The sequence below is a fragment of the Patagioenas fasciata genome, chromosome 2 (genome assembly GCF_037038585.1).
Source record: "Patagioenas fasciata isolate bPatFas1 chromosome 2, bPatFas1.hap1, whole genome shotgun sequence".
Classification (NCBI taxonomy): Eukaryota; Metazoa; Chordata; class Aves; order Columbiformes; family Columbidae; genus Patagioenas; species Patagioenas fasciata.
In genome coordinates, this window is record NC_092521.1 from 96686087 (window position 1) to 96700038 (window position 13952).

The 13952-nt window shown below is 38.6% G+C and overlaps 1 protein-coding gene across 9 annotated transcripts in view; it reads right to left on the reverse strand.

The window, feature by feature from the left end:
* Nucleotides 1-13952, reverse strand: part of KIF13A (kinesin family member 13A) — a 114344-nt gene that overhangs the window by 14985 nt on the left and 85407 nt on the right. For 7 of the 9 annotated variants that reach the window (XM_071804604.1, XM_065832718.2, XM_065832720.2 and 4 more), the window contains 14 exons: nt 11296-11458; nt 10491-10631; nt 8689-8838; nt 8031-8195; nt 7222-7392; nt 6557-6708; nt 6316-6448; nt 6058-6204; nt 5037-5075; nt 3660-3759; nt 3438-3564; nt 2386-2441; nt 1317-1441; nt 158-334 (listed from right to left, as the gene is read on the reverse strand). In XM_071804604.1, the coding sequence (XP_071660705.1) occupies nt 158-334; nt 1317-1441; nt 2386-2441; nt 3438-3564; nt 3660-3759; nt 5037-5075; nt 6058-6204; nt 6316-6448; nt 6557-6708; nt 7222-7392; nt 8031-8195; nt 8689-8838; nt 10491-10631; nt 11296-11458 (1846 nt within the window). The remainder of the gene's footprint in view (nt 1-157; nt 335-1316; nt 1442-2385; nt 2442-3437; nt 3565-3659; nt 3760-5036; nt 5076-6057; nt 6205-6315; nt 6449-6556; nt 6709-7221; nt 7393-8030; nt 8196-8688; nt 8839-10490; nt 10632-11295; nt 11459-13952) is intronic. The other 2 variants (XM_065832719.2, XM_065832717.2) reach the window with 1 other exon arrangement.

Here is a 13952-nt window from a genome sequence, read left to right on the forward strand (position 1 = left end):
TTCACTGCAACCTACAATGGTCTTTTTCATATGTCTTTCATAAGAACAGGAGTGACTGAATTCACAAAAAAATGAAGCAGGCAGCTAAGATGACACACTCATAAAATTAAGGACATCAAGCAAAACTCGTAATTAAAAAACACTGAAAACTTCTTACCTGCTTGTTATAAATATTGGCTGCAATCCTTTTGCGTAATACCAGTTCCATTGCAGCAGGATGGCTGAGCTGCACAGTAGCCTTCACTATTAAATAAATTCTCTCATTTTGAGGAGTTACCCTATTCAGGTGCACTGAATCATGGACAGAAGAGTCCCAAGCAGCAGTGGCTGAAACCTGTGCAGACAAAATGAGAGGAAGGAAAAGGAAGTAAAGGATTCAATTACTCTAACAACAGGTAAAATTTGCAATGATTTAACAGGAAATAAAACAATAATGAAAAAAAAGCATCATTGAGCAAAATGGGGTCAAAGCTCCTTTTCACAGTAAGGAATTTATCAGAAGCAGCACAGAAGTGGTGTTAAGATATTGGGGTATGTAACCATGAGCACAATCCCTGCACTGTGAAAACTGCTTTAGATGGAAGTCTTCACACAGACGGAAGTAGAGAGCAAAGCAGAAGCAAGACTGGAGGAAAGAATACAAATCCTACTACGACTGTATTAAAAGTTCATCAAATTCAATGGCAAATTTTCCATATGAGTTGGATTAGGTTATAAAGGCCTATACAGTACAAACATGCTCCCATCCTGTGGAATGTGTTTTTCCTTCCCCTGCCTCCTCCCCAACTTGGGCATCCTGTTCATTCTGCCAGTCGTCTCTGAGTTGGCACAGGAGGTGGAAGGAGTAAGTTAAAAAATTCAAAAATGTATTTAGAACCATTCATTTCCAACAATTCCCAAACTTTATATTCAAATAAGTATTTGTGTACTACAAAATAAAAAGCTTTATTTAAACATTAAGCTCTGCCTAGAGTGCACAACAACTTAAGTAGCTTTCTCTGAAGAATCAAGAGCCTGCAAGAGGAATCAGAGTGAGGAAAGAAGAAAAAGGGATTTTTGAGTCAGGCAATGGTATTAACTCTTCTATCCAGAAGAGCTAAGATTTGTCACCTCTGAATTAAGATTGAAGGGCTAACAAGTCATTATCTTCTTAAGTTTTAATCAAATAGGCCAGAAAATAAAGGCAGCACTAGACAGAGATAGTACTTCTAAGAGAAAAATATAATAGTGATTAAATACAAGTAGAAATTAAAACATACAAAGAAAGTGTTAACATAAGCTGCAGTTGTCAAGAAGGAGGCTTGCTAACAATTTACCTCATCATCACTGTGTTTTATGATCGGCAGATAAAAGAATGGACTCCCATGCTCCTTTGGTAGTATTGAGTTAACTCCTGATGCATGGGGACCTATAAGTTGTTCATTGGCACTGAGGTCATCAGCTAATGAAACAAATGTGCAAAGAATGAAATAGTTTTATACCAAAGGATATTAATATATAGAGGCAAAGTCGTAATACAAAGTTGTAATAAAGTCCTATCCATATTTCATAATACATTTAATTCTAATTAATCTTATTACTATGCAATATTTTGAAGACAATTTCAGCATACAAAAGAAGGGCAGTAAAACCAGGTTAAGACTCAGCCTGAACACATTCCCATGTAACCCGAACAGACTTCAAAACTATTTCTAGGTATTCATAACATTAACTTATGCAGCCAGAAAAATTCTGATTTATCCACCTGTCAGCCTAGCCAGCTCCTAGCTAAACAAAAAAAAAATCGTGCAATGATCCATCAATCTGTTTAAATATCCTGTTTGATCTTCTGTCTGCTAATCTCCGCTGATAATGGTTAAACCACAACAAACAAAAATATTTCTTGTGAGCATAAAGCAAGGAGTCAATATCGTTTTCTAAAAGCAGCTTCTAAAGCAGACATAAATGTGTGGCCTGTATAAGCATCCCTAGTAGCCACTGAAGTGACAAGGCCTGTGGATCCTCTTCTGCTTTATTATAGACTTGTTTCCTAAACAGTCCTTAAATGTGGTGTTAACTCCAGTCCCTTGTTGTTTACAGTGTACCTGTGTCCTAGGAATATCTATCAATAGTTTTCTCACATGTAAAACCTTCAAAGAGAACATTTAGCTTCTCTAATGAAATGCTCATTATAGTCTTAACACACTCTTCATCAAACCAGTTGTTTAAACCTCTACAGATAATTTTTCCAACATACAGAGAAAGAAGAAAAATAATTTTACAAGCCATATTGGACAGTGCCATTGCCAGGACTTGTTTTGATATCTCAAGATATTTCAGATTCATTCTTCCACTTTTTCAATTTATTGATCCAACCTAATTTATCCCCCCGCCACTACAACATACCATTCAAATCAAGGAAGAGAACAGGTATATGTGTTTCCATTCCTGCAGGTGGAATCCTGAAACAAAACAAACTGCTGTCAACAAGGAAGGCAAATACATAAACTAATTTGGGCAAACAGATCTCCACGAATATTAATTGTAACCAAGGACTAAACCTGTCAAAATTTTGATGGCTAACTTGAATGCCTGTGTTGCACAATGTTTTGTTTATCTACTCATGCAGTGAAATGTAGTTACCAAAACTTAATTCACCCCACACAGCACATTTCAGTTGCTGTGAGAATAACAAGCTTTAAACATCCTGTTCTGCTTTTTATAAAGTTAACTGGTTGGAGTCACCTCATCCACAAAGGTTAGCAGCTTTTCAAACAACTGGATGTGTAACCACTGGTAAAGCATAGTCTTTATATCAATAAACACACTTTTCACTGTATGATCACGGCACGCTTCAGGTGGATAAGGGAAAAAAATGGCAAGGAAAGATTATCACTACATCAGTCACCCAAAGAAGAAGAGATATTAGGTATTACCAGGGACATCAGCCTACACTTCATTAGAGCCATACTTCTTGTCTATACTTTCCCAAATCTAATGTGTCGCATTCCCCATTTTCACATGCCAGTTCCAGTGACCTTAGTAAAAACACGAATTTAAATGGAATTAAATAAGAGAACACATCCTTTAAAATCAGAATTTCTTGCCTCCCCATCCCCTATCAATGAAATTGTTGTGTGTTCTACCATTCACTTTTGAACCACTCCTTTTTTGAAAGGAGTCAAACTACAGGATAACTCTCTCAGAATTTTGAAAAAATATAAAATAGTATGTCAAACTCAAAGGTGATTTTCAAACCTTGAAAGCTATCTCAAAGCTACTTTATGTAATTATGTTAACTAAGCAGACCTTTCTTACATTCAAACCAGCACCTGGCCTTCTAGCCTTCTGCCAGCTGAGGGTAACAGGAAAACATAGAAAGCTCTAAAACAGCCTCTGACTTTTTTTACATTGCAGTGTGCAATGTTCATGCAGAGAAAGCTAACCACTGTACATACCAATCTGCAGGGGCACCGGGAATTCCACTGCCTGGCGCTGGAACAAACACGGCATTCCTCTCCTCTGTCAGCCCTACCCACTGTTCAACCAGCCGGGCTTCTCGTTCTAAATCATCCTCAGATTTTTCTACAGTGAAAGAGATTAATATTATATATGAGATATATATATATTTTATGGTGTAGGGAACAAAGTACTTATGACAGGGACTTTAAGCTTCAAACCTTGTTTATTGCTGATCTTTTGAATCTGCTCATCCAAGTACTCTCTGCGTTTTATCAATGCATCAGACCACCTTTCTCGTACACAGTTTAAATCTTCTTCCTACCACGGAAAGAGAAAAGAAAGTTATTAGGCTATGTGCTTAAGATTAGAGGACAGTGAATTTTGTGATAATTTTGTCGGAATTGATATTAAACAGCTTGTATGATGCAGAAAATTTTCTTCCCCCAAATGACATGCACACTGATTAAGTACCTCACCGCCCATGAACGGAAGCTCATTTGCTTTCAAGTTTCGTATTCCAATAGGAGGAAAAGAAGCTTTGACTGCCTCAATTGCTGAGCAGAATTATACACCATTGGCTAATTACTCATACAAGTGGCAATCAAACTTTTAAAAAGCGTATGGAATAGGAAAAACAGGTATCATCAGTTGATCATTAAGTTCTCTTGCAGATTAGACAGGTCAGTACGCCCTCAAACCTGCGCAAAATTCCATTGCTAGCAGCTGCTATCAGTGCAATTAAAAGATTTCTCATGCAAACAAAACCCATCATGCAATCATGCTTTGTGGTATCACAGAAAATCTGCTTTGTTCTTCTCTGTGATAAGTCAGGAAGCGCATAAACAGCCCGCAAGAAGTTAGTACCTAACTGCTATCTTTGATATTGCTGTTGAACCTAATACGTTATCTTAAGGGATGTCAGCATTCTCATCTAACTGGTTCTACTTCTGTAAAGCTGCCTGCTAGAAATAAGACTTCCATGCAGAGATCTGTAATGCGTTTCACTTTAAGGCATTTCCTCTTTTGCCCTTTGTCACCTTTTAAAGGGTTCTTCTGTTATGCTTCCTAAACTGTGACTGTCCTATATTTACTTATCACACAAAAAACACAGGCTTCACTGAAGCTTCTGTATTTCCTACACTTGCACCCTCACCTTTCTCCCTGACTGGCATTTCAGAAAACTGCACAACTTAAAAGGTTATTTTTAATTCAGAGAACAAATGAAAAATCCTATGCTGCATAATTTGGTTGGGAAACATGCCTGCACCTGCAGGCGGTTGTTCTTTTCCCTATGATACTCACTGGAAACTGTTTTCATTCCAAATTAAAGTTTCTAGGCTTTTATTCACATCACAGTTCACGTAGCCAGTTAGGAGAGCTGACTGCTGAGTACCAGAGAAGAGAGCACACTGCGAGAGTATAAAGTCACGAAGTAAACTGAAAGAGCAGTGTTTTATAGCCCAGGTAGCCTCTTAAATGCACAGCATATTTATGTATTTCAAAGCCGCTTTTGCTTGCTTGTTCATTTGAAAGTTGCTGACTATTAGCATTAGCTGTGCCCCATGCCAGAGGATTGACAGCAACAGCAGCAATACCTGGTAACTATCCATATCACCACCATCATCCTCCTCTTTCTGGCAGGAGAAAATAAATTTTGTAAAACACAAAAGAACATGCATTTCTCTCAACAGAAACTCACAGAAATACCCCAAAACATGAAAACAAACATTTCCGTCACAAATAAACTTGTAAAATGTTAAAATTACAACATTCAAATAACAAAAGCCTTACTAACAGGTAGAAACAGAATTTTTTTTTCATTACAGCCTATAGCATCCCAGCCATGACTTGAGTGTTAGTGAATATATTTATTAAAAATACAGTGCCAGAAGAAGGACTGAGCAAGCATATCACCAATCTTCACATTTTACAGTTTCATCTGTATTTAAGGCTATAATTACTTGTGGTTCTGAATGTAACGCTTTTGACAAAAGGCACCGCGCTTTTCCCCCGGGTGGTCGACTCCACTTGTTCTTTGCCGTCGCTGTTGAAAGCATGCTTTATTTCCAATATGAATTTGCTCACTATCAGCTTGAAGCCATTTATACTTAAGACTTTTTTCTGCTAGAAGAAATACACCTTTCACATTCAGTGACGGCTATTTCTGATTCTGATTGAGTAACAGCTCAGTCCTTTTTGAAAAGATAAACAGTACCTTCTCTGTGAGACATTTACTCTGTTTTTTTTCTGTTTTTCCCCTCCTCAACTTCTACCATCCTTGTTAGGGAGGGAAACTGATGGAGCTAGGAATGTACTATCAATCACCTCTACACACAAGGTAAAAACAGTTTTCATATTGCTGCTGTCTTGCGTACGCTCAAATACCACACTTGGCTCTTTATCAGCTATTCACCAAGTTATAAGCAAAAGAAGAATCAGATTTAGCACCATATGCTCACATTATGTAAATTAGCCTCAAAACACATGTAAAACTGCAAAATTACATATAATGTATCAGCATGCTGGGGTCCCTTATGGAACTATGTTGGGTTGGCTCTAGAACAGCAAAACAAAACCAAAAAAATAAATCAACACATGAAAAAGGAACTGTCTTACCTGGTAGCTGTCCAAGCCCCTTTGCAGTTTGGTTGATCGGGCAGTTACACCACCTATAGAGACTGAAAGAATTGCTTCCACCATGAGAGGCAACGTTCCCGAATGCTGCACAGGTTTCACAGTCACCTGAACTCTGCGAGAATGACCCTGAACATGTAATTGAGAGACAGAAAGAAAGAAAGAGAAAAGCAAAGAAACTAAGTATAAAATTAATAATCAGTTTAAGTACAAATAAGAAGATACGGAAAACATACGTACCTGTCTAAGCTGGAAAATTCCCCCTGTGTTTACATCTTTTGCCTGATGGAGTTCAACTGCAGTATATTCTCCCATCTCATTTAATTCTTGTATAGAAATCCACATTTCTATTCTTCGAGTTACTTCATTCCACCTAAAAAGACATCCCCACAAAAACTAACAGTTGCCTCACCAAAGTTTATTTTGCGCACCACAAGTATGAGAAAGCTGATGGAAGCATCTATGTGTAATTTATGTGTACCTGTCTCTCAGTGTCCTGGTTTTAGCATGAAGAGAATCAACTTCCCAAACAGAGCTCCCATTGCCAGTACATCTGTGACCCCACACCTCAATAGCAAGAGCTCCTTCTGAAATGAACTCCAAAAACTCCTCTGTGACATTCACCACGTAGTCCTGGAAATGAGAAAAAACAAATAACATCCAATCAAAGGAAATTAATTGCATCTCCTCAACTAGTTTGTAAGGACACACTGAACAACAAACTACCTGCATGGTAACGCCATACGGCTTGGATCATAAAGCTCAACTCTGGTCAATAGAGTTGTGAAACCTATCATCCCAGCAATTCCTGCTTCTGCATACTGCAATTCATGCTTTGAAAATTTCCATAAAAACAATGGCACAACTCCAATGATCTTTTTCAAGTTACTGAACAATAAGATGCCATCCTATAAACTGTAGTTTCCCCCATGGCATTTGATTTTAAAGGATAACTAATTAAAAGGTTTTTTTCATTTTGCTGCATTTTGAAGAAGTGATGAGATGAATAAAGTATAGTCAGAAGTCATTAGTTACATGACTTCAGTCACTCCTCCTTTCCCCAGCAAAACAAGGCTCAAATTCTAAATAGCTCCTCTCAAACATACCATCCTCCCAGTAACACTATTTCATAATAGAAATAGTTACCTTACAGTGAGAGAAGGTCACTGTAAAATGAGCATCCTTGCTTTGAGGTGAAGGCACATCTGGATCTACCACTGGTGCTGCTACTGACTCGCATTGATCCCAAAATGTATATTGACAAAAGACAAAGTTAGAAAGATTCAGTGGCAGTCCAGTTGCTTCTTTTATTTTTACCTGACGAGACAAAACAGATGTTCTCATAAATATGATTGTTTCTTCTTCGACTGTAGTGTTCAAAAATTAAGTATTTAATCCAAAAGTACCAAGAGCCAATAGGAATTTTTAAATGACATTTCCAATTGTTTTCTAAGAATGTCCCAATTTAGGAAATCTGTATTTTGCATATACAGAAATGAAGATGCAAGGAAAGCAGCTACACGCATCTAACCCACCCAATCACGTACACATTCGCTTTGAGGAAGTTAATAAGCCTAACTGGACAATGAAGCATTTAATCACCGAAGAGATGAAATCCAGACACTACCCATAGATACTACATTAGATGGTCAAACCATAGGAGGTGGCTACACAGAAAAACTGCTTCCCCTTCTGTTTCTGGCAAGAAGGACAGCCCTTGTAATGTCTGCATTTATGATGCAGACCTGCATATAGTAGAAACTAATGAAAATTTCCGTCAGCCACTTGCAACCACAGGCAGTTAGACTGACCTACACTTGACCAGAACAAGCAAAGTCTCTTTTCTTCAGAGAATCTGAAGCAAGCAATAGCCTGTGTATCTTTGTACTTTATATCAGATTGAGTACATAGTTAGAAAGGCCTGAAACTTAACTCCATGATGCACTCTCACTTACCCTGCAGGAGAGCTTTTTAGCTCTATGGATAATTTCTCCATTGTTATCCATGACTTCCAGACTCCCACTCTCACTGGAGTTCTCAGATGAGTCATCTCCTTCTACTACACGTTCTGGGACAGACCCAGTGACTCGCATCACTTCAACATGCAACCGTCCTGCAACCTGTGGGGAGACAAGTACTAAGAGCCTGTGCACAGGGGACTTAAAGACATTAAGAATGTAAATATCTAACTCTAGGAGGTGCACAGAAACAGAACTGAGCAGCTCTCAACGACCAAATGAAAAGCAACAATGTCAGAAAGTGGAGAAAGGAATAAAAAAAAAAATTCTATACAGAACTACTGACCTTTTTAATGCATGCACAACAGAAAAGGCATACAGTGTCACAACTATACATCAGAACCTTTATATGCTGGGGTTTGCTCAGTTACCTACATTGATACGATTCTAGGAATTTTATTCCACAATTTTAGTAGCTGGGTAATTGTAAACAATTAAACACAAAACATACATAGCAATGTGCAAAGCATCATTTGCTTGTTAATAATTTGGTGTATGTCAGGTCTCACAGCAAAAAAGCCATGTTATCCCTGTAGATTTGAGTGCACAGGGTGTGCCTGGTCCCACTACAGATGAGGACACTACGTGGATTTACCTCTCCCTGCTGGCTGATGATAGGCACAGCATACTGCAGCTTCACGTCATAAAAAAGGCACTCCAAAAACACGTTGGCAACGCCAATTAAGTTGTGATTCTCTTGCGCTTCATAAAAAGGATCCCCTCTTTTGCCAATCAGCTTCCTTATCTGTTTTAAAGATCATAAAAGTTATGTCAAAAACTGTCACAAAAGTGAAAAACCACATCGTAGAAGATCATGGCACAAAAATTAAGTCACTACCATTATTTTCTGTTCCTTCCTGTTAGCACAGGTATGAAGAGACTAGAAGCATATCACAAATTTGAAATGAAATCTTTGAGATGATACATAATATAATCCTTTCTTTACTATGGGATACAGTAATATGATGACCTACTTTTTTTTTTAGTGATGTCAACCAAAGCAGATTTTACCATGAACAAGCACAGTAGCCATTGATTTCAGTAAGTTTCACCTTACTTTTCTGCTCTGTTTATGCTTTTAAAATGCGAGAAGGAATCATCCTCAGGTTGAATAGCTGGTCCGGCTGCTAGGTACCACTACAAGGGCAGAAGGGAAGGTGCAGGATGACTCCCACTTAAGCCTACAAGTGTTCTTATGACTCCCATAGAGCTGAGATTGCATCTGCGGCATTTTCTAGACAAGTAGTCCATACACAGCCACAAAGAGTTCATGCAGATTTGTAGCATGATATGCACCCCTCAGTGGACTTATTAACTCCTTCCCTTCTCCTCTTTTGTCTCCAACACATGCATTTGACCTACATGTTTCTATGTAGCATATAGAACACATGCATTATGGATGACATAGGCAATGGGAAGGACGATCCTGGCTCAGGCAGACATAATATATTCAAAGGATGTGCTAGCAGTTCTTACTAAAGTCAGCAGCAAAATCATCGTTGTCTTCAATGGGCACAGATGAAATGCTTGACCTCCCCTGTGTTATGATTTTAGAGATTCCCACTGTCCCGTCCAAGGCATGTAACAAAGGCACAAGAGCTGTTCAAACATATTTGAGAATGATTCTCGATACAAGTAGTTTAGGTGCTCCCTATCAGCCACAAGACAGCAAGATGTACTTCCTATGCACTTCTACCTGCATACCTAGAGAATGTCTTCCGGAACACCAAATCTCACATCTATCTCTTGCAAGTAAACAAGCAAGCTTTTGACAAGTATCATGCTTATCTGCCAAGGCTAGTGTACTACTTAAATTCTCAGGAAACACCACTTAGTTTTGATAGAGATACTGATGTAGACTGCGTGTCTTCAATTGTTTTCTTCACTGCTTTAAGCTTCAGGGACATACAAATGAAATTAGATTGTTTCACATTTTAAGATCAAGTTCTACTCCAGTAGTGTGTTCTGCACATTGAGTGTATCTAAGCTGCATCCTTGCCAGCTTTGATACTAACGGCCATTTAATCATTTTAGTTCTAGTGCAACTAGCTGCTTCTATTCAGAGCTGGTGCTTATCTGCATAGCACCTATATTATGTCAGATAAACATTTGCTCTTAGTGCTATTATGAGTCACTACCTCAGCAAAATTACATCTGACCTCAGCACACTTATATCTAAGAATGCAAGTGAAGATAGGGCATATGCGTGTTTTATTATGCATCGACCTTTTTAATATTTACTATTATTCATAGGTTTTTTTTTGTTTTGTTTTAAAAAACAGAATATCATACCCTTTTGTATACAAAGTCATTGCACTTGATCTGTACAACATGTTAAAAGGGATTAAAAGAAAACAAACTCAATCTCTGATCCCTTTCAGAAAATATAGACAATACCTCAGGAACTTTCTCCTTCCACTCTTGATAGAGGTCTCTCATGTCAATCAATTTGTTCTCCAGTTTCTCAATAGTCCACACTTGAGTACCTTTTCCTTTTCTTCTTACTTGAATAGCAGGCTCACTTACTATAGCACCCCTCTAAGTCAAAGGAAAAAATAATCACTGCAGGAAAGGTGCATGTAAGTAGTTTTAGCTCTTCACTCAAATTACATTCCTAAAAAGGAATAAAATACAGAACATACATCTTCCCTCTCCATGCCAGCCATACTATCTCTGTCCTCAAACACAGCACATCCTATACATCACTTGAGGATCCAGACCTTAGTCCTTCTCAGATAACCACCATTCACATAGGAACATTAACACTCTCAATCAAGTCACTTATGACAAGTACATTATCCTTATTGCTATCATCATATTTACAGAAGCACTACAACTAGAAAACCCTTAAGACAAAAAAATGTAGGCATCTGTAACAAAAAACAGTATTTTTTTTTTAAACATAACTGAAATGCAGGTTTCACAGCAACAGAACACAAATGTCTGTTCACGAACCACATGCACATACGGTGATCATATGCTTGAAAGAACAGCGAGAGCCATACTTAACGCTATTTTCCTGTTTTTACTTATAATTATTCACTTTCAACAGATTAAATCCAGGTAGCAGCCATATTTTGCTCATGCATAATCTAACAGAAGTAACATTCTATAGCCTCAAGTTAGATGAATGCTATATAAGTCTACATATTTTTAGACTAGCCATAAAACCACATTTTCCAGTGTTCTTTGCTGTCATTACCTTTTTGTTGGCACTGAGGTTTTCAGCAGGGATCTGAAGTGTTACTTGGTAGTCTGTTAGCTTGCTCATTTCTTCTGCTAAGAAGTTTGCTTCTCTCACCAGTGTATTTGCCTTTACTATCTGCTCTCGAAGTTTAGCCAGGCTCTGTCGAAACAATTCATCCCTGTGGTGCAGTAGGTAACATAAAAAATACACAGAAACCTATTTCTATTATTGGAAAGCTGCAAACAGAGGTGCTAACAAAGACTTCTCTGAAACATCTTTAAGAAGAAATGCAGTGTAGCACACAAAACAGCATCAGACAATTTTATTGAGGAAAAGCAGTGATCACATATTAAACAAATACATTATTGTTGAGGTAAGTATAGTACAGTAATGTCCAAACAAAAGGGCACAGTGTTATGGGAGCTGCTACAATGATGATTCGTTAAAAGCCCTAGGGACATTCCTAATTTTCAAGAAATTAAATAATTGCAGTTGTCTTTAATCTGGAGTCCTGTTCCACAGAAACTACCAGTCCCAACATGTGAGACTTCCATCTTGATAAAACCCACTTTTCCTCAGATTGTGATGTTGGAACCTGCAATCACTGCAGGCCACAGCTTTACATCACAGCTGGGGTTTTGCAGTGCTACAGACCTCCAGACCTCCCCCCATATACTTAACCCTTCTCAAGTGTACAAATAAAAAACAGACAATCTTTAAGTCCTACATACCCAAAGTACCTTTTAAGTAAAAGATGAATGAGCATGGGTTAAAGCTTGTGCACTCCGTACAGTTAACAGTCTCTGGCCAAATTCCAGAAAGGTTTCAAGGCCTGTCTGAGCAAATCTGTTCTAATGCAACACCTGGCAAACCTGCTATGACACATACTACACCTTCACCTGCGATACTAAGATATGCTCTCACCTGGGATTCTCACCTTTAATGTGCTTTTTAAAAGTATCATGATCATCCTCTGAGCAAATGCGACGTTCCCTTTTCTGCCTTTTGTCATAATACCAGCAGCGCTTACCCACATCTCACCGTTTTCATAAAACTCATTATCAAACTTCAGATATTTCAGTGACCAGCAATCCCCTGCATGACTTTTTAGCTATTCTACACAAAGCCCAACTGAAACAGAGTACACATTGTACACATACATTTCCAATTTCTACAAAATACATTACGTCACTGGAGGAACAAGTAAACTCACGGGCCCCACTGTGAATACAAGCAAAGTCTGCAGATTTGCCTTTATTCAAATAATCGTAGATCTTCTGTATGTCTTTATTGTACAAATCACAAACAACTGTTAATATGCCTTTCGGTCTCCAACAGAATTCTTCTTGACTGGCTACCCTTTTTCAAAATATCCCAAAGAACTGCCTGGGTAATTCAAACTGTGCTCTGCTGGTTCCCTGATACCAAACCACAGTGGTAAATGACTAGCAGTGTTAGGAACAGCCCTGAATTTTAGTGTCTTCAACATGCTCAAACATGCAGCTTTGTCTCTCTCCCCTATCTGGCCTAAGTTTGCAACAGTGGTGGGTTTTGCTGGATCTTAAATAGCTGCTACTGTCAGCGAATTTTTAGTCCACTTCATATCTTCTTGTGGTGTTATATGGAAAATTCCTTTCCCTCTGCCTCTTGCTTCTGTTATCCAGGCTATCAAGATGAAATGAGCAATTCCAGACCAAGGGAGTGACACATTCCACAGACAGCTATAATTTTGGATTCAACCAGAAAATGAAGGAAGAGTCAAGAATTACCCACTAAATAGTCCTTAATACTGCATTACACCTGCAACCACTGAGACAACCACCCAGTCTAAGAAACACAGGGCAGCTTTGATCTGTAAGTGCTGTAGGAGCCATAGGGTTCAGCTACAGCCAGTTCCTTTCTTCATCTGGGAAGTGGGCACCTGGCAAAGCTTTTGGGGAGGCTCCCACACCAATCTTTTCTTTGCAAGACTCTTGAGAAAAGAAGGGTTTAAGACTATAAGGATGACTTATGAGTAACTAATTGATTATGATGGGTAGTTCTTGTTTTAATTGTGTTTTTCTCTAGATGGCTGTGCCAGCACCCTTCCAGAAACTTGAGGAAATTTAAAAAAAAAAAGTTTCAGATAGGACTTCTTAATTCCTAACAGACAAAACATAGGGCAAGCTCCATCAGGATATTAACCAAAGCAAATACCGCTGAACATGAAACCCTGAAATAATTGTTTAAGCCAAACACTGGGCAAACTTACATCTGACACAATGAGTCATTGTGAATCTCTGGGAATCCTAATGCCAGATACAGAATATGCTGAACCAAACCTCTGTTCCAGTACACCACCATCACTCCCCACCCTGGCAAACTACGTGTTCAAAGTCACAATGGGTTAACTTTATGCCAACAGGTTTCAACGCCACGTCAGGTATCCTCTGTCCTTCCACAGTCAGCATAAAGCCAGAATAAACTCTGTGCAGTGTGTTCTAGCTGCTCTGACAGATACAGCCATGTGCCTACATCTGATACCCATCAAATTCATTTTGCTGGCTGATCTGGTAGAGCTCAGCTTCATTTGCAATGGCAACGGAAGCAAAAGCTAAAACTGCACTAATCAAAGCCCCTCCAATCCAGACACTTGGCTCTTTCACACTTTCTTCATATCCAGTCTTCCTATT